The sequence below is a fragment of the Hirundo rustica genome, chromosome 6 (genome assembly GCF_015227805.2).
Source record: "Hirundo rustica isolate bHirRus1 chromosome 6, bHirRus1.pri.v3, whole genome shotgun sequence".
Classification (NCBI taxonomy): domain Eukaryota; kingdom Metazoa; phylum Chordata; class Aves; order Passeriformes; family Hirundinidae; genus Hirundo; species Hirundo rustica.
In genome coordinates, this window is record NC_053455.1 from 60,329,880 (window position 1) to 60,348,724 (window position 18,845).

General features: G+C 57.3%; 3 protein-coding genes across 6 annotated transcripts in view; 2 read left to right on the top strand and 1 right to left on the bottom strand.

The window, feature by feature from the left end:
- MYRF (myelin regulatory factor) overlaps positions 1 to 11,735 on the top strand; it is a 43,115-nt gene extending 31,380 nt beyond the window's left edge. Inside the window, exons 12-28 of one of the 3 annotated variants that reach the window (XM_040066293.1) lie at positions 251 to 451; positions 1,063 to 1,171; positions 1,613 to 1,722; positions 2,167 to 2,327; positions 2,748 to 2,820; positions 3,372 to 3,460; positions 3,781 to 3,849; positions 4,352 to 4,432; positions 5,603 to 5,688; positions 5,791 to 5,952; positions 6,588 to 6,693; positions 6,796 to 6,866; positions 6,958 to 7,045; positions 7,339 to 7,413; positions 7,536 to 7,638; positions 8,113 to 8,187; positions 8,389 to 11,735. In XM_040066293.1, the coding sequence (XP_039922227.1) occupies positions 251 to 451; positions 1,063 to 1,171; positions 1,613 to 1,722; positions 2,167 to 2,327; positions 2,748 to 2,820; positions 3,372 to 3,460; positions 3,781 to 3,849; positions 4,352 to 4,432; positions 5,603 to 5,688; positions 5,791 to 5,952; positions 6,588 to 6,693; positions 6,796 to 6,866; positions 6,958 to 7,045; positions 7,339 to 7,413; positions 7,536 to 7,638; positions 8,113 to 8,187; positions 8,389 to 8,475 (1,746 nt within the window). In that variant the 3' untranslated portion in view covers positions 8,476 to 11,735. Of the gene's footprint in view, positions 1 to 250; positions 452 to 1,062; positions 1,172 to 1,612; positions 1,723 to 2,166; positions 2,328 to 2,747; positions 2,821 to 3,371; positions 3,461 to 3,780; positions 3,850 to 4,351; positions 4,433 to 5,602; positions 5,689 to 5,790; positions 5,953 to 6,587; positions 6,867 to 6,957; positions 7,046 to 7,338; positions 7,414 to 7,535; positions 7,639 to 8,112; positions 8,188 to 8,388 lie in introns of all 3 variants that reach the window. The other 2 variants (XM_040066291.1, XM_040066292.1) reach the window with 2 other exon arrangements.
- A 1,238-nt stretch (positions 11,736 to 12,973) lies between these two features.
- On the bottom strand, positions 12,974 to 13,725 carry TMEM258 (transmembrane protein 258). The gene is made up of 3 exons (XM_040066520.2): positions 13,600 to 13,725; positions 13,395 to 13,504; positions 12,974 to 13,234 (listed from the first exon to the last, which is right to left on the bottom strand). The coding sequence occupies exons 1-3, from the start codon at positions 13,723 to 13,725 to the stop codon at positions 13,108 to 13,110; spliced, it is 363 nt and encodes a 120-aa protein (XP_039922454.1). The 3' UTR covers positions 12,974 to 13,107.
- Positions 13,726 to 13,743: 18 nt separating this feature from the next.
- Positions 13,744 to 16,458, top strand: FEN1 (flap structure-specific endonuclease 1). Of its 2 annotated transcripts, none has more exons than XM_040066417.2 (2): positions 13,744 to 13,792; positions 14,604 to 16,458. In XM_040066417.2, exon 2 carries the CDS (start codon positions 14,605 to 14,607, stop codon positions 15,763 to 15,765), a length of 1,161 nt encoding a protein of 386 aa, XP_039922351.1. In that variant the 5' UTR covers positions 13,744 to 13,792; position 14,604; the 3' UTR covers positions 15,766 to 16,458. The 2 variants fall into 2 exon arrangements, with proteins under 2 accessions (XP_039922351.1, XP_039922352.1); XM_040066418.1 differs by lacking the exon at positions 13,744 to 13,792 and adding an exon at positions 14,165 to 14,177.
- Positions 16,459 to 18,845: the final 2,387 nt, after the last annotated feature.

The following is an 18,845-nucleotide window of genomic DNA, read 5'->3' on the forward strand; positions in this document are numbered from 1 at the left end:
CCAGGATGCCCAGCGCAGGAATTCAGGGAATTGCAGGCGGCCTGGAACGCTCTGAATTTGTGACCCAGGAGTATCACCCGTGTCACTTGGTGTCCTGCTGCCCTGAGCGGCTGGAACAACAGCTGAAGGAACCGAGGATATTCCTTTAGGGAGAGGAGAGGAGCAGGAAGGGCCAACCTCCCCCATCGCCGCTTCCCAGCCTTCCCCTCCCTGCCTTTCAGTCAGTCCCTGTTTTCCCGTTCCTCCGCAGGCTTCCAACCCGGGGCAGTTTGAGAGCGACAGCGACGTGCTCTGGCAGCGGGCGCAGCTCCCGGACACGGTGTTCCACCACGGCCGTGTGGGAATCAACACGGACCGCCCGGACGAGGCCCTGGTGGTCCACGGCAACGTGAAGGTCATGGGGTCCCTGATGCACCCCTCGGATGTCCGAGTGAAAGAGGACATCCAGGAGGTGAGAACCTGGAAAACGGGCTGGGATTGGGATCTGAAGGACTCCAGTGATTCTTGTGGGTCCTTTCCAACTCGGGATATTCCATGACTTTAGAGTGGGTGGGAAGTGCCTTAGGATTCCTTCTGTCCCAAGCGCATCCGATATTATATAAGTCCGCCGTGTCTTAGGGAATATTGACTCTTCCGGTCTTAGCCGGAAGTAGCAAAGAGTGGGAAAAAAGGTGGAAAACGAGTGGAAAAAAGGTCAGTGCGGCAGGTACCACACTGGGCCTTGCCAGAGCCTGGGCAAGAGGCTTGGCTCCGCTCTGAATTCCTCTCAGCTGGATTTGCCTGTCCAGAAAAGCTGGATATGATCATGCTGCCTTTTTTTTGGGAACTGTCTCTTCCCTGTGTCTGGTTCTGCAGGGAGACTCAGTCTCCTGATTTCCCTATCCAAGGATCCGGATGTCAGTCCCAGTGTTTGTCCTTATGGCTGCTCAGAGCAGGGCTCAGGGCTGTCTCCCAAAGGAATTCCCGTGGGCCACAGCGGGTTGTCCTGCTTGGAGACGCAGAGTGGTGGGGATTTGAGAGGCAATATCCCACTGGGAATTCCGTGTGCCTGCTTTGTCCCAGGTGGACACCACGGAGCAGCTGAAGCGGATCTCCAGGATGAGGCTGGTGCACTACAACTACAAACCCGAGTTTGCAGCCACGGTGGGCATCGACAGCACCTCTGAGACAGGTACATCCCGTGGGAATACAACCGTGAGACCGGAATGTCCCACGGGAATACGCCTCTGACACGGCAATGTCCCACAGGAATTCCCTGCCTTTCCCAGGGCTGTACCCAGCTCTGTACCAGGGCAGCCCCCCGGGTGTGGGGTGGGCAAGGGGGGCCTTCTAACCTCCCAAATGAAGGAATCTCATGAAATTCCCTCTTTGGTGAGGGGGAGAGGAGGCGGCACTTCCCACAGGGAGAAGGTTTTCTCCAAGTACAACTATGGTGGGGTGGTGATCCCTATCCATAGAATTTGGGGAGCTGCCTTGCCTGACCATCCTCTGCCCTTCAGGGTCTCCGAGGAGCCCTGCACAGCTTGGAATGAGGAAGGGACAGCCTGGGATCACTCCTGGAGTGTCCAGGGGGTGCAGGGCGATCCCATCCCACTGTTCCATCTCCACACAGGTGTCATCGCTCAGGAAGTGAAGGAGATCCTCCCGGAAGCTGTGAAAGACACTGGGGACCTGGTCTTTTCCAACGGGAAAACCCTGGAGAACTTCCTGGTGGTGAACAAGGTTGGTGGCAGCCAGGAGGCCGGGGAAGCTGGCTCGAGGGAATCGTGGAGCTGGGTACGGAAGAGGGAAAGTGGGAAATGCTCCCAGATGAGTTTCAGCCGTGGCTGGTCTTCCAGAAGTCCGGAGCAGCCCTGGGTGGGAGCGGGAGCAGGGAGGAACCAGCAGGCTGATGCTGGTGAAATTTTGGCAGCGTCTCCCTCGGGAAGGGCTCCTCGTTGGCAGCTTCCTGCAGGGAGGCTCCCGGTCCTAATCTCCCCTTCCTAGATAAGATAAGGTGCTTATGTCAGGATAACCTGGAGCACCCGGTTTCCTGACCTTTCCCGACCTGTGGAAGCCTGGTTGCTGCTCTGGGAATCGAGAGGACGGTCTCCCACGGCACGCACGGAGGGCATGGATCGTCCAGATCCAGGTGTGCCTCATCCCGCTGGCCTGATTCCCTGGCAGGAGCGGATCTTCATGGAGAACGTGGGAGCCGTCAAGGAGCTGTGCAAGCTCACGGATAACCTGGAGACACGGATCGACGAGCTGGAGAGGTGGAGCCACAAGCTGGCCAAGCTCAAGAGGCTGGACAGCATGAAGTCAACCGTGAGCTCTGGAGCCTTCAGGTACCCGGGGAGACGCAGGGAACGTCCCCCTTCATCCCAGGAAGCTCCCAGGGGCGGCTCAGATTGGGAACGGGGAGATGTGGGAGGAGTGGGATGTTTGGCCTGGAGGGGATTTAAAGAGCTGAGCCTGGGGAGGTTTGGAATTCCCCCAGGACCGGCCCAGCAACACCCGGGATGAAATGGTCTCCGTGTGTCCCTAAAGTCGGTGGCTTTCTCATAGCCGAGACTTTCCCAAAGGTGCTTCCAAAATCTCCATCCTGACCCTGCTTAGGCCGGTTTTGGGGCAAAGCGCCGAAAGGGTTTGTGGCCGTCCCGCCACAAAGAGGTCTTTTCCCTCCCGGAAAATCCCCTTTTTGCCCGGGAATGGCTCGGAGAGCTCTCCCTGCCCAGCCCCGCTCCATCGCTCCTTTCTCCTTGCAGCCAAACCGGGAGCCAGTTCAGCCGGGCAGGAAGCGTGCCCCACAAAAAGAGACCCCACAAAGTCTCCGGCAAGGTAAGGCACGGATCCCAAAGGAGCAGCGCAGGGAGCAGGGAAGGCTCATCCTGGAGGAAAAGGAGGATCGGGGGGGAACCTCACTGTCCACAAATCCCTGGTGGAAGGAGGTTGGAGCCAGGAGATCAGGCTCTCCTGCCTGCCTTATCCAAGAGGAAATGGCTTCAGGTTGTGCCAGGGGAGGGCTAGGCTGGATATTAGGGAAAATTTCTTCTTGGGAAGAGCTCCAGTGGTGGAGTTCCCGACGCTGGTGGGATTTAAAAACCGTATGCATGTGGCACTTGGGGGTGTGGATTAGTGGTGTCCTTGGCAGTGCTGGGGAAGGGCTGGGCTCCATCATCCTAGAGGGCTTTTCCAGCCTCAGTTTTCCCATGATCTTCCTTTCTATCTCCTAATGGAGACTTTAAGTCACTTACAAACCCAGGGAGTTCAGGATTTTCGGGAAGAGAGCTCGGGATAGGCTGGGGGAGATACGTGCAAGGGCCGGAGCAGTGAGGGAGCTGAGCTGTTCCCGAGGGTCCTGAGCTGATCCAGGATTCTTTCCCTGGCAGTCTCCGTCGGTTGTCCCGGAGCAGGCCTGCATCAGCCAGCGCTTCCTTCAGGGCACCATCATTGCCCTGGTGATCATCATGGCCTTCAGGTGAGATCCCGCTCCTGGGCTGCTGCATCGGCTCCCTCCGGCTCTCCCGGTGGCACCCTGCCGCCCCTGGAATCTCCACGGCTTCTGCCAGAGGATCCTGGAACGCTTTGGGTTGGAAGAGACCTTAAGGCTTATCTGGTTCCAACCCCCTGCCATCAGCTGGGTGCTCCCACTGTCCCAGGTTGCTCCAACCTGGCCTGGGACGCTTCCAGGGATGGGGCATCCATCTCCCCTGGGCTGGAATCCTGTGGAAGGGGATCGATCCCGTGCTGTATCCTTGATCCCTGCTCCTCCTCATCCCGTCCTTCTCTCTTTTCCAGCGTGGTGTCCATGTCCACGCTCTACGTGCTGAGCCTGCGCAGCGAGGAGGATCTCATGGACATCGATGGGTGGGTATTTCGGGAGTCACTGGGAGGGGTGAGGTCGCCTGGGAGGGACTGGGATCCCTGAGCACAATTCCAGAGCTGCAAACCCCGCCAAGCACAGCCACACATCCCAGTCAGACGGCGGTCGAATTATCTGGAGCGAGAAGTGAGGAATAGAGAAGGAAAAGGGGATGTCCTGTTAGGATGAGCTGAATGCTCCTCGGATGCCTCCAGCCGGACTAAACCAGCCTCATCCCACTGGTGCAGCAGGGCTGGATCAGCTCTGGGAGCTCGTCTAACCCAATAATGAGTCTCTTTTTCCTCCCTCTCTTTTCCCTCTCCCATTTTGCTCCCTCCTCTCCTCCTTACGTCTCTCATCCCACCCATTTTCCTTCCACTTTGTCTCCGATCTCCCCGTTTTTTGTCTTTTCCTTCCCACCGTCTTCCGTATCCTCTTTCATTGCCTGTCCTCCTGGTCATCTTCCCACTTTTCCTGTTCTCCCTGTCTCCCTGCACTGTCCTGTAGCTCCTTTGCTGTACCCACTGCCTGTCTCCTGGCCCTCTTCCGGCATGGGGGTCCCGGAATTCCAGTTGCTCTGTGTCCACGGTATGTGACTGTTTCAGTATTTCCTTATTTAATTCCTTCATCCCTTCTCTTAATTCCTCTTGTTGTTTTTTGTTTTGTTTTGTTGTTTTTTTTTTTTTTTCCTGCACCACGAAAGAAACTAGAAACAGAGAAAGGGGATGTGAGACTTGAGGCGGGATTCCAGTAGGAAGGGTTATGGATCTTGTCAGGGAAGGGATATGAGGAGTAGGAGATGGAAAAATCAATTAATTAGAGGGTAAATAAAGAAATGGCATCCTGCAGGGAGAGCAGGAGCAAGATAAAGCTGTGTAAGGAAAAGGGATGAGGCAGTGGAGGAACATGAAGGATAAGGGTTGGATTTAGACTGGGATGAAGGTGAAGCTCCAGAGGTTTGTGCCCACATTCCCTTTGGGAGACTGGTGTTAAGTCTCCTTTCCCCTGGAAAATAAGTCCCTCTAATCAGACTAATCATGGAGATGACAAAGTGGCTTTTTCCGTTCCTCTAAATGAGAGAAGCTCCGTTAATCCCACGGAAACCTGGAGCGATGCTCAGGGACAGGTGAGACATGGACACGGGTGTCCAGAAGTGCTCCTTGTTCTGCAGACCTGGGAGAGAGATTCCCTCCCTTTCCCATCTCCCTTAGCCTCAGGAGATGTCTGCGGTGTCCTCAGCTCAGGTCTCGGACAGCTGTAGTGGAACACCTGGAATTCCATGGGATGAATTGTCAGGGAGGGATTGTGTGCGTTTCTAAGGAACAAGGTGAGGAACAGTCTGCCTTCAAGGGATAAGGAGCATGTTCCTTAGGGAATGGTGAGAGCTTGGAGCCTGTTGATTCCCAAGCACCTAAATCCACCCGGGAGATTCCCGATGGGAGTCAAATCCACCATGTACGCCCTGTTCCAGCGTGTGCCAGGAGGGGTTGCTGGTGTTCTCTGAACCAGCTGGGACTTCTCCCTGCCAGACATGGAACAGCCACGCGATTCCCTGTGGAATTTCTGAGCTCTCCTTGCTGTTTGCCTGGCTCACATGCCTTTCTCCTGCCTTTCCCAGACCACTCTGTTCTCCTCCACATCTCCGCTCACTCCGTATCCCTCTTCCCGTCCTCCTGCTGCAGCCACTTTTCTCCCCGCCTACGAGTGACCCCATTGCCCTCATCCAGGAGGTTTCCAGCATCTTTCCCTGCATTCCAGGTCAAGCCAGAACATCGACAAGACGCAGACAGTGCGATCCACGGCTGCATCCAGCGGAGCCGGCAGCAGGACCCCCCCCGAGCGTGGTGGGTGTTGGATTTGGGATGGCTCTGCTTTCGTGGAGGGGCTGCAGGACACCGGGCACTGCTCCCGTTCCATCCCTTGACTTGTTCCCCGTGTCTCCGCAGTCCCGGATGAGACGCACGGAGCAGCCCTTGGCATTCCCGGTGGCGGTGTGCTGGCCTGTTTCAGCCCTCCCTGTTTTTCCACCTGCTGCTCTGCCGCTCCCACCGACGTCTCCTCTGTTGTCCCCTCGGAGACCAGCCCTGCCCACGCCACCAACCGGACAGGTGAGGGCCAGCCCAGATTCCCAGAAATGCTGGGACGTCTCCCAGGTTTGTGGCGCCTCGTGTCCCCTGCCCTGCTCCTCACGAGATCTCCTCCAGGATGAACAGTTTCAGCTCCCTCTCCCCTCCAGATCCCTCGTCATCCTCATTCCACTCCTTTGGAAGCTCTCTAACAGCTGAAACCCTTTCTGTTCTTTTCCTTGGATATATCCTTTATATCCTCCTCTGCCCAGTGTGGTGCAGTTTGGATCCTGTTGCCAGAGGGATGTGGGGACTGGAAAGGGTTTGGAGCTTCCCACGTTGCCAGCAAAAAGTCATGGGAAGCTACACCGGGCCCAGCTCACCTGAGCCAGCCCTACCTTGAGGTCTGACCTCATTCCCTCCTCATTCCACCACCAATGGAAGCACAGAATCCTGGAATGCTTCGGGTCAGAAGGGACCTTGAAGCCCATCTGGTTCCACCCCTGCCATGGACAGGGACGTCTTCCACTATCCCAGATTGCTCCAAGCCCTGGCCTGGAACACTCCCTGGGATCCAGGGACAGCCACAGCTTCTCTGGTCGGGAGGTGACGTGGGGACAGGGCGCTCCCAGCGCTCCCAGCCTCTCAGCACAACCTTCTCTCCCGTTTTTCCGCAGACCAAAGCCAGCCCTCCCTCCTGCCAGTGACAAATATCAAAGCCAAATCCAGGGGCATCACCGGGAAATCCGCCTCCTACACCAAGTGGCCAAAGACTCCTGACAGGTCTCAGAGCTTCGGCAGCCCCAATGCCAGCCCCTCCTCCCCCTTCTCCCACATCCAGGGCAAATCCAAGTACATCTCCAACCTCTCGCTCTCCCGCAGCAGCTCCCGGCAGCAGCGCAGCCTCCGGCAGCCGGTGAGCGAGCGGCCCCGCACGGAGCGGCCCGGCACGGATGGTACGTGCATCCCCTCTTCCTTCCAGCCTACGCTCTTGGGATTTGCCACCCGTTGCTGTTCCTAAACATCATCCCGTCCTCTCCCCGGCAGGGCCAAGCCCGGTGCTGCAATCCATCCGGATCCTGGAGATCAACCTGGCCATCCATTCCCAGTACTGCGCCGCTGCCAACGCCTGCAGGTGAGCGGGAAGGGCTGGCTGGTGGCACCTCGGTGGCGGGAGCAGCAAACAGGGAAATCTGGGGAGTTTCTCCAAGATTTTCTTGGGTGTTTCCTGCCATCACCTCGTGCTGCTCCGTGGGGAGAGGAGCTGGTGCTCCCAGCTTTCCCTCAGGGTTTGTGTTTGGTGACGGGCTCGTCCCTGGGACATTGGGAAGTTCTCCCCTCTCGGTTCTCAGCCCTCCAGGGATTTTTGAGTCTTGTCCTGGCCTTCCCACAGCCTGGTGGCATCTAATGCTCTCTCTGTGTTCCCAGGACTGGGAATTTCAGCTACCGCATCCCCGTGAGCCAGCGGACGGCCGTGAACACCAACCTGACGCTGGAGATGAAGTGAGTGCCCATGGATCACGTCCTCTGGGAGCCCCCGGGGTGGCTGAGGTGGCCACGGAGTCTCCACGGCAGAGGGACGCACGTTCCCCCTTCCAGGCTCTCACGGTGCCCTCTCTTCCCAGCTCCTCCTCCGCTGTGTCCATCTCCCTTTGCGGCCTGGTCTCCAGTGATCCCTGCCAGGGTGCTGTGAGCGGGAACAGCTCCACTGACTCCACAGATGCACAGGTAGGGAGAAGGGGGCAGCTCACTCAATACACACGGAGTCCTTGGGGTTGGAAAAGTACAACCGTTCCCCCAGCACTGCCAAGGCCACCATGTCCCCAAGGGCTTTTAAATCCCTCCGGGAATGGGGACTCCACTGGCTGTCCTGGGCAGCCCTTCCCATGAGGGAATTTCCCCTTGAGGCCGTTTCCTCTAATCCTGTCCTTTGTTCTCTGGGAGCAGAGCCTGATCCCACCTGGTTTCCCTCTCCTGTTAGGGAGTTGTGCAGAGCTGGAAGGTCTTCCTGGACCTTCTCCAGGCTGATACCTCCCCAGCTCCCAGAGCCCTTCCTCATCCTTCTTGTGCTCCAGGAATCATCCATATGGGGGGGGGTCACTTGACAGCACGAGGCTGTGGATTTCCTCACAGATACAGCCTGGAGAGCACCTCCTGAGCTCATCCCTGATCTCACGCCAGCTCTTGCCTTTCCTTCCCCAGGACACCACGCACCGCTGGCCTCTGGTGATGCTGTCCTTCCGGGAGTTTTCCTACCACTTCCGAGTGGCGCAGCCAGTGAGTACCTGCGGCTTGTCCGGGGGGAAGGAGAGAAATGTGGGAATGCACGAAACATGGGAAATGCAGCTTTAGCACCAAGACCTTCCCACAGCCCTGTGGGTGGTAGGAGGACGGTCTGTCCCTGTCCCAGCCCATAATCCAGGCAGAATCCCGCCCTCGGAGTCGCACCCCTCTCTAAGCTGCTTTTCCCATTCCCAGGGCCGAGCCGACTGCGGCGCTTCCCTGGAGCAGCTGGGACACCTCTTCACTGACTATTACTTCCAGTTCTACTGGCTCTGTGAGTGAGTCCTGGCAGCACCAGTGCCCTCTGCTCGCAGACGGGAGGGGAACTGGTGCCACTGGGAGCCTCCCGAATTCCCTGCTCCGCTGGCCCCCAGCCCCACCTCATCCCCGTGTCCTGCGGCAGCTCCGGAGCTGGAACGGTCATGGCTGGAGACACCGAAGCTCAGCACACACAGGACCTAAAAGCCACCACCAGCCCTGTGGTGGCTCCCGGGGGGACCTCGCACCGATTCCCAGCGTCCCACATCCCTCTGCTTTCCTTTTGGGGATGTTTGTGTCCTCCGTCACTTCCCCCTCCCCTCCCAGCACTGGGTTTGGAAGCGTCGCACCGGACTGAGCGCGGATGGCTCTGCCACGTCTCGGAGGGACGCTCCTTCCGTGGGCAGGAGCCCCATCCTGGTGCTCCCAGATGTCCCACATCTGTTCTTCACAACACTGGAATTGCTTCAACACTGGAGCCCTTTCCAAGAGCCAGACGCTGGAGTTTGGCCTGGAAAGGATGGCTGTGCCTGGACCGACTGGAAGTCGTACACTGGAGTTGCTGTTCCTTCTGCTTGGCCCAGGGCCACGTCCCACAGACCTCCCAGAGACCCGCCAATGGACGCGTTCCTCTAGGAACAACCGGAGGAGGAGCAGCCCCGACATCATCCCCTCTCTTCTCTGTGCTCTTAAATCCCGTATCCACGTGGGATATCCAGGTCTGGACGGATAAAACCCCCACTCGAGCTGCCGCTGAGGCCACGCCACACCTGGGGACCCCTGTCCCCGAGCCGGGGGTGACAAAATGGATCCGCTTTTTATCCACTGGTCGGCTCCGGAGCCGATGCCAACCTCTGCCCAGATGTGCAGCACCAGGATCCGCGTCCAGGCGGGATCTCTGCCTCGGGAGAGAGGGGTGGTGTTCTCCCAAAAGTTGGGATGGCAGCAGCTGCAAGCTGTCCCTGCCCTCACCGAGTTGTGCTGGGAGGGATTTGGGATATTTTACTGTTACAAGTCCTTAACTTGCTAAACTACTGAATTCCTGTGGGGTTTAAGCCGTAAAAAAATATGGGAATTTTCCTTCTGGCCCCACGGAGCCGCGTGTCCTGTGGGAATGCCAAGTGGCTCCCTGTGCTTCCTCCCTCCCCATCCTGCTCCTTGTGCTACAGAGGAGCTGTCTGTGTTCCTGGAGGCTCAGCCACCTCCAGGTAATATTCCAAGATGGATTTCCCTGAGGAAACAAGTGAGGGGGGGAATGCCACATGCTGATCCTAAGGACACTCTAAAGCTGCTCTGGGAAAAAAAACCCACAAAGATGGATTTTATCCAGGTAAAGTGATGGTTCCTGGGCACGTCTGGGTTTTATCCCCTATCATCCCCCTCCTGAGCTTATCCCAGCAAAGCAGCCCTGAAATTCCCGGTGATGTCACTTGGATTTGGCATCTGCTCCCAAAAGCTGTCAGTGGGGAAGTTTCGAGGCCTGGTAATGCTGAATTGTAGTTACTAAAATCCACTGAATCCTGGAAAACAGGGAATAGTGGGCGAGCAGGGAATTCCCAGCAGCCAAGCAGTTGGAAAACCCAGTTTTGGGAAGCTCAGTGGGACAACAGGACGCCCCAAGGCTTGGGAAAACCTCTGCCCAAGCAGGGGGGTGCTCCGTGCTCAGCAGGATTCTCTGTTTTTCCCTGAAACTGGGAAGGAAACACCTGGATGTAGCTGAGTGCTCTTCCCTCCACCTGCCCCCAGTGGTTTTTTTCCTGGTTTTAAACTGGGAAGTGACTTCCTTGGCAGGTTTTTTGTCCCCTTGGCAATCAGTGGCGCAGGCTGGCACCTCCTTCCTCAGGTGAGTGATGCTGAGCTGGGATAAAAGCCCCTGGAAGAGGAAACAGGGAATGTTGGAATGCTGCAGGGGGAGGCAGAGCCTGCAATCACCCCCCTCTCCCCTCAGCCAAGACACACCAGTACATCCCACCCCACTCCCGAGGGAAGGAATCAATCACTGGTGGCCCAGGAGGAGTTGGGATCTCTCAGGTGTCCCCCAGGACGCTCAGCCATGGGATTTAGGGAGATCCCCAACAAGCCAAGTGCCTGAGGGCTTGGAAACACCTCTAGTGCCTTTTCCCTTAGGGAACAGCCCCAGGGAACAGTGTTTTCCCACATCTGTTCCCAAATGCTGCCTCAGCAGTGGTGCCCGGGTGGTTTAACTGGGATGTGGCAATTCCTGGAGTGCCAAAGCAGGCCCCACCCACGTGGAGCTGGCAGCAATCCCTGGGATCAGGAGGGGACAGGGATTCAGGATGAAGTTTTTAGTGTCAACAGTACCTTACGTCTTTAAAAGTGGCACAGAGAAGTTTGGGATGCTCCGTCCCTGGAAGTGTGTCCAGGACAGGTTGGATGGGTTTGGAGCTGCCTGGCCTAGTGGGAATGGGACAGAATGGGCTTTAAGGTCCCTTCCCACCCAAACCGTTCCAGGATTCCATGATAAAAATCATCCATCGGCTGCTTCCCAGCGAGGCAGCGACGGGCTCCAGAGGGCTTCGGAATTATAAAATGCAGGAGTCATGGAATTGCTTCCAGGCCTGTGGGAACAGCTGTCTGCACGGATTGTCACCTCCCTCCAAAACGCGTCTCTGCCCCTTCCCCGTCCCCAATCAGTTCCAAGAGAGTTCACAATCAGGCCTTTCCCTGCGTGGGATGGAGGGAATTTGGAGCCGACCTCTCCAGCTCGGGGAAGTCCCTCCCTATCCAGCGACAAAGAGACATTCCTGGCAGGAAGAAGGAAGGAAAAAAAAAAAAAAGAAAAAAAAGTTTGGAGAGAACGAGGCTGTTTGGGAGTTGTTTCAAAAGCAAATTCCAAACTCTTCTGTCCTACTGTTGGAGCTTAAAGCCTGTAAATAGAGACTATGGCACCACTGGAAGAATTAAGGAAAAAACCACCACGTAAAGCACTAATTTTGTTGGTTTTAAATGTTGCTGCCACAGCTTTAATCACTGTATTTCGCCAGCCAGTTCGTAGAGTCGCATTTGTAGCAGGTTATTATTGATTCCTGGTTTTTGTTTCTGGGGAACAAGCGTGGTTTCCCTCGTTTCTTCCTGATTTATATTTATATTTTGCTGAATTTGAGGGCGGAGTCGTCAGATTCCCCGGATTTTTTTGTCGTCGTTGTTGTTTGTTTTGTTTTGTGTTTTTTTTTTTTTTTTGTTTTGCTTATTTAGACTTTGTTTTATGCTGGAGGTAAATGTGCCCATATGAGTAAAATATATAAATACTGCTTTGTATCCAAGGATGGCTCCTGGTGTTTTCCTGCCTTCCTAGGGAATAACTCAGGTGAGTGGCTGTACAACTGCCTGTGGGATGGAGGAAATTCCCGGTCTTCAGGCAGTGGAAGTTTCTGGAGATGCCCAGCCATGGCTCTTTGGAATGGGGATAAAAAGCAGAAAGGAAGAAATTAGGAAGGGAAAATGAAGAAAAAAAAAAAAAAATAGATGGAAAAGAAAGGTTAAATGGACAAGGGAAAAAGGAAAAAGAAAGCAGGAGGACAAAGAAAGGAGGAAGATGATGAAAGGAGGGAAAAAAAGGAAGAGGCCAAAAGAGGAGAAAGAAAGGAAAAGGAAAACCTGCCTCTGACCTCTCATTGCTCGTATCAGAGGGCATATCCAGAAGGATCCAAAATCCACAGAAGGAAATCTGCCTTCCCAAATAAGAAACTGGGGCTTGAATTTGTGATTTGGAAGTGGAATGGTTTGAAAGCTGGGCTAAAATTCCAGTCTGCCTCCCAAAGACATATACATCAATTCCTTGTTTCTAGGCCAGGCAGTTAATTCAGGGATTAATGAAGGGCACATCCAGCACCACAGAACTCCTGGTTAGGGAAGAGAACAGGCACAGCATTCCCAAAAAAAAAACCCCCAAAAAAGGGTGAGGGGGTGCGACAGCAAAGGCGGCTGAGGGATTAAAAGCAGATTCAGGAATTCTTTCGCACAGCTTGGCCGCACCAGGACACAAGGTGGCACTGGAACACTTGTGACCACACGCAGCACAGACATCTGGGATAACTGGTACCCGGCATATCCCAGAGTGCCTGGATCTGGTGCCAATACGGAGCAAGGGAGGCTCAGGGGGACCTTTTCACCCTCAACTCTGTGACAGGAGGGTGCAGCCAGGTAGGATTGGCCCCTTCTCCCAGGGAAAGTGACAGGACAAGAGGAAACAGCCCCAAGCTGCCCCAGGGGAGGTTCAGGTTGAGCATTAGGAAAAATTCCTTCATGGAGGAAAGGGTTTTAGAGCACTGGAACAGGCTCCAGAGGTGGAGTCCCCATCCCTGGAAGGATTTAAATGCTGTGTGGCTGTGGAGTCACAGGTTAGTGTTGGCTTTAGCAGTGCTGCAGGAGTGGCTGGACTGGGTGATCCTGGAGGGCTTTTCCAGCCTTCAGCTTCCCATAATTCTATCCAAGCCCTTTGGAAAAGCCAGGTTAAAAACAAACCAAACAAACCAAACCGGCAATCCCCAGGCAGGTGTGCCACAGAGACATTTTTATTCACCCGTGGGTCATTGCCTGTCGCAGACCACACCTGCTACAGGCGTTTTCTCGTTGAAATATAAAAGAAATATAAAAAGAGCTTCCCCGAGTCCTCCATCCAGGCCCCCGGGGGGTTCAGACGTAGATCCCGACCCAGAGCAGCAGGAAGAGGACGCCGAAGCCCATGAAGAGCGAGGCCACCAGCGAGATCAGCAGCTCCTTGTAGATGTCCCGGGTGTACTTGGTGGATGTCACCTCGTAGCTGCCAGGCCGGGGGTTAAGGTGATAACAGAGGCACAGCAAAGCGAGGGGACCCCCACCCGCTCCCCCGCCCCCGGGAATCGGGAATCGGAGCGATAATCCGGGAACGGGAGGCACGGCAAGGGGACGCCACCCCGCCGCCCGCTCAGCCGCGGGGATACACGAAGAACCAGGCGGTGAAAAACATGCCGATGGCCAGCAGCACCACGGTGAGGTGCGGGAACACGGCCGGGTTCACCGGGCTGGTGTATCTGCTCATCGCCTCCAGCTCCTGCGGGGACGCGGCAGCGTTCAGCGGGGCCGGGGGCCGCCACCGGGTCGGGCCCCCTGTGGCCGCCCCCGGCCCGCCCCCATCCCCGGCCTCACCATGTCGCCGGTCCCTGCTGCGACACGTCGGCTCCGCTCCCGCCGCCGCACGTCCGGCCCCCTCCGCCGCCGGAAGTGGAAGTGAGGGCGGGAACGAGGCGCGGCGAGCGCGAGCCGCTTCCCCATTGGCTGGCGGCGGCTCCCGGCGGGCTCGGCGGCGGAGCGCGGGAGCGGCGGCGGCGCGAGCGGCCGGGTAATGGCGGCTGAGGGAGAACGGGGATCGGAGGGGAAACGGGGGCGCTGAGGGGTAATGGAGGCTGAGGGAGAACGGGGGTCCGAGGGGAAACGGGGGCGCTGAGGGGGTAATGGCGGCTGAGGGAGAACGGGGATCGGAGGGGAAACGGGGGCGCTGAGGGGTAATGGAGGCTGAGGGAGAACGGGGGTCCGAGGGGAAACGGGGGCGCTGAGGGGTAATGGAGGCTGAGGGAGAACGGGGATCGGAGGGGAAACGGGGGCGCTGGGGGGGTAATGGAGGCTGAGGGAGAACGGGGATCGGAGGGGAAACGGGGGCGCTGAGGGGGTAATGGAGGCTGAGGGAGAACGGGAGTCGGAGGGAAAACGGCGGCGCGAGCGGCCGGGTAATGGCGGCTGAGGGAGAACGGGGATCCGAGGGGAAACGGGGGCGCTGAGGGGTAATGGAGGCTGAGGGAGAACGGGGGTCCGAGGGAGAAGGAAGAGGGGTTGATGGCAGGCCTGGGGAGCTGGGAAGTATGGAGATAAGAACGGGGAGGTGATGGGGTCTGTGTGGTTGTAACGGTGGGGACAATCGAAGCTTGGGGAGGAGGATTGGGATGGGAAGGGCAGAGGTTGGAATGATGGGCCGAGAGGGGTGTGGTGAGGGATAAGTGTGGCCCGAGGCAGCGCTCGGCGTAGCGGCTGCCAGTAGAGGCCCTTGGAGCGGTGGTTTGCAGGGAATGCACTGCCCTCTTTGCTTCGCCCTCCTTGGGTGGCCCAGAGTTCCTCATGCAGAGCCCGCTCCCAGCATCCCCTTTTCCCTTCCCCAGGATGGGAATCCACGGCTTGGCCAAGCTTATCGCCGATGTGGCTCCCGGGGCCATCCGGGAGAACGACATCAAGTCCTACTTCGGCCGCAAAGTGGCCATCGACGCCTCCATGAGCATCTACCAGTTCCTGATTGCCGTGCGGCAGGGAGCCGACGTGCTCCAGAACGACGACGGGGAGACCACCAGCCACCTCATGGGAATGTTCTACCGCACCATCCGCATGGTGGAGAACGGCATCAAGCCGGTGTACGTGTTCGACGGGAAGCCCCCGCAGCTGAAATCCGGGGAGCTGGCCAAGCGCACGGAGCGCCGGGCCGAGGCGGAGAAGCACCTGCAGGAAGCGCAGGAGGCCGGGGAGGAGGAGAGCATCGAGAAGTACAGCAAGAGGCTGGTCAAGGTGACCCCGCAGCACACGCAGGAGTGCAAGAAGCTGCTGACACTGATGGGCATTCCCTACGTGGAGGCACCCGGAGAGGCGGAGGCCAGCTGCGCCACCCTGGTGAAGGCCGGGAAGGTGTATGCCGCTGCCACGGAGGACATGGATTGCCTCACCTTCGGCAGCCCCGTGCTGATGCGGCACCTGACGGCCAGCGAGACCAAGAAGCTGCCCATCCAGGAGTTCCACCTGAACCGGATCCTGCAGGATCTGCAGCTGACCTGGGAGCAGTTCGTGGACCTGTGCATCCTGCTGGGCTGCGACTACTGCGCCAGCATCCGCGGCATCGGGCCGAAGCGCGCCGTGGAGCTCATCCGGGAGCACAAGTCCATTGAGAGGATCGTGCAGCAGCTCGACACCAAGAAGTACCCCCTGCCCGAGAACTGGCTGCACAGGGAGGCGCAGAAGCTCTTCCTGGAGCCCGATGTGATCGATCCCGACGCCGTGGAGCTGAAGTGGAGCGAGCCGGACGAGGAGCAGCTGGTGCAGTTCATGTGCGGGGAGAAGCAGTTCAACGAGGAGCGCATCCGCAACGGCGTCCGGAGGCTGAGCAAGAGCCGCCAGGGAAGCACCCAGGGCCGGCTCGACGACTTCTTCAAGGTCACCGGATCCATCACCTCGGCCAAGCGCAAGGAGCCGGAGCCCAAGGGAGCGGCCAAGAAGAAAGCCAAGAGCAGCTCCAAGCCCAACGGCGCCGCGGCCGCAAAGACTAAAAAGGCAAAGTAACCTTGGATTGGGCACCCGCAGACCTCCAGGACTGGGCTTTTTGGGGGGGCTTAACCAGGAGTTTCCGACTAATTACAGTTGTGTGTCGGTGCTGCGCGTTAGTACCAGATGAGTGGAACGGCCTCTGGGCACAAACACGCCCAGATCTCAGAATTCCAGAGCGGAGCAGCTGCAGAGCAGACTCGGGACAGATTAGATTTCAGCCCAGTCCCATCCATCCCAGAAGGGGTAGATGCAAGCAGAAACTAGAAAGATAAGGAGAGGAAGGCAAGCTGGAATTGGGAAGGAGGCTTCAAGTCACGAGGTAAAATTCTCCCTTTAACGAGAGCTCATTAAGGTTTTTCCTTCCCTTTTTGGGGTCACTCTCCTTATTCAAAACCCAGTTGTGATCTCAGTTCCAGCAGTGTCCTGGCCCGCTTTTAGCGCGTAATCCAAGGAAAGCTGAGCACAGACTGCAGCTCTCCCAGCCTGCAGTTTGCTTAGAAATGCTTAAAAATAAGAATAGCCATAAGCCTAGAACTGCAGCCTCTTCAGTCCCTGAATTCCAGAGGCATTTTTCCATGTTGTTCAAGCTTAACAGGTCCCAGGATGGGAATTAAAACCTTTTATTTTATTCTGTATTTTCTATAGTTTTTTTGCTTGTCAGAGCCACGGGATGGATTTTGTTTTCGGAATAAAATTTGAACACAAAGACACTGTTTCTCTTTCGCCAGAGAAGTGGCTTAAACCGTGTTTTTAACTGAAAACCCCAGTTTTAGAGGGAATTCCGTCACAGCCAGCAAACCAAACACAGTCTGGAGCACAAAGAATTCCAGTTTTGAGCTCTTGGGATGCTTCGTAGACATCAGAAATCCGTGAGTTGCCAGTTTGGGAAATAAGAACCCGGCTTGTTTTGTGGGGGCATTAATATTTATTATCCATTAGTCTTGCTAAAATTGGGATAGATGTTTCCTTGCTGTGGATTCTCTTACATGTTTCAGTCCGTAATTGTTTGGTTTTTTCCCCCCCTGAAGTTTTTAAGTTAAGTGTTCCTCTTTTACCTCCAAATATCTTCATAGGTACAGGAATTGTGGTGGAGGGACAAAAACCGATTTAATAATAATAATAATAATAATAGGAAATAGGTCTGGAAAATTTACCAATTCTAAAAGCTGTTTTTCCACCACCCTCTCCCTACCTGGTGCTTCATGGTATTTCACTCCGTTTTTCCTCCATTTCTCATTCCAAACAAGGATTCCCATTGCTTCTGACACTGATGTTATGATCAGTGAATTCCAGTTCCGCTCTTTATCCTGGGAGCAGGTGATGTGGGAAGTTAGGGACCCAGTGGGGCCAATCAGAGAGGGCGCGGGCGATTTGGGGCTCTCGGTCGTGGGTGGTCTCCCCATGGGAAGACTGGAATACTTCTCTACCTTTTCCCTTTTTCCACCTCTTAGTTCAAATTAATTGAATTTTCGACTTCTTCACCCCGGTTTTCCGGCTGGCTGGGCCACGCACAGCCCACGTGTTAACCCACAGCATTCCCACCCTGAATCCAAACCCGACACGCACCAGCTCCTGGGAAGAAAGGAGCCCTCTCCCAGTGGAAAGCAGAACAGTGGGAGCTCTCAGACAGCTTTTGGGGGAACCCCAAATTTATGCAGCACCAAGAACGCTATGGAGTGTGCCAGCTGCTGCCCACGAGTTGCATGCCGAGCCGTGAGAGCCATCTCCCGAGAGCTCCCTTGAAAAGGGGTCGTTCCCGTTCCCGCCGGAGCCTCTTGTCCAGCACTGCCCGGAGGGTTTTCTCCTGCGGCACTGCTGCGGTGTCCCGGGAGCCGTGCGTTGGGCACCTGTGGCTCCAGGACACTTCCTGCTGCTGGCGCTGCTTTGCTGCAATGGCTTGGGCTCCTCGTTGTATCTCCAGGCTTTTCCTGGCTGTGGGTATCTGGTGGGTTCTGTGGAATGCCACGGCTCCGAGGCAGCAGGGAGACCTGTCCGCGGGGGCTCCTCCATCCGGAGTCCAGCAGATCTCATGGAGGCTCTGGCAGGGGTGGAGATCTTCGCTATAAATATCCCAGGTGTGGAGATCTTCCTGAGCCTCGTCCTTCACAGCCAGCTCCAGGGAGCATCCTGGACACGGGAGGAGCTGCCTTTCCCTCTGGAGCCTCTCGTCCAGCAGCGTGCGGAGAGTCTGCTCGGATGGCTCCACCGCAGGATCCCGGGAGCTGTGGATCGGGCACCGGCGGCTCCAGGACACTTCCACCTGCTTCTTGGCAGGAACGGGCCGGGTTCCAGTGGGAGCACAACACGGGTCACAGAGGGTCTGGATGGAGCCTCTCCGAGGGATAGACATTCTTGGAAGGGTGGAGGATCTCAGCCAGCGTCGGGTTCTGCGGAAGACCGAGCCTTTTCCAGCACCCGATGTTTTCCAACCCATCGGTGGTCCTGCTGGGTGCCGGCTCTGGGAATGCCGGGGGCTCCTGGAGGAGCTGGAGGAGGCGCAGCAGGGCAGGCGGCCTCGCTCCAGCAGCCGCTCCAGGTCCCGCCACCACTGCTGCCACACCTCCGGGTCCCGCGGGAAGCACGGCCCGGGCCACAGCGGCGTCACCAGGTCCCGCAGCTCCCGGGCCGCCGCCGCGCAGGGGCCGCAGCGGGGGCCGCAGCCGCAGGGCAGGTACGGGCCGCTCCCGGGGGCGGCGGGGCCGCGGGAAGGGCTCTCCTCCTCCTCCTCCTCCTCCTCGGCCGGGGGGGATCCGGGAGCCCCCGGGGCGGCTCGGCCCCGCCAGGATCCCCCGGCCCGGCTCCCGAGGACGCGGACGGCCAGCAGGACGGCGGTGCCGGCCGCCAGCAGGACGAGCGCGGGCAGCAGGAAGCTCATGGCTTCATCCGTGGTGTCCCATGGCGGCCGCGCCGGGAGCCGGGCTGGCGGCACGGGTCCCGTGGAGACGCCGTGCTGGTGTCACAGCGACGCCTCTGTGACCTCACGGAGCAGCGCTCGCAGCCCCAGGGCATCCCAGTGCTTCCACTCAGAGGGGCTCCATGTGGGCACTGGTGGCCCTCTGGAGCAGAACAGATGGAAAGATCCTCAGCCAAGTAGG

Excerpts from the sequence above, each read along its gene's own strand:
- FEN1 (XM_040066417.2), top strand. The coding sequence starts at position 14,605 with ATGGGAATCCACGGCTTGGCCAAGCTTATCGCCGATGTGGCTCCCGGG.
- TMEM258 (XM_040066520.2), bottom strand. The coding sequence starts at position 13,725 with ATGGGGAAGCGGCTCGCGCTCGCCGCGCCTCGTTCCCGCCCTCACTTC. Across the intron at positions 13,505-13,599 it reads CAGCAGGGACCGGCGACATG|GAGCTGGAGGCGATGAGCAG; the intron begins GTGAGGCCGGGG and ends GCGTCCCCGCAG. Across the intron at positions 13,235-13,394 it reads TTCACCGCCTGGTTCTTCGT|CTACGAGGTGACATCCACCA; the intron begins GTATCCCCGCGG and ends CCGGCCTGGCAG.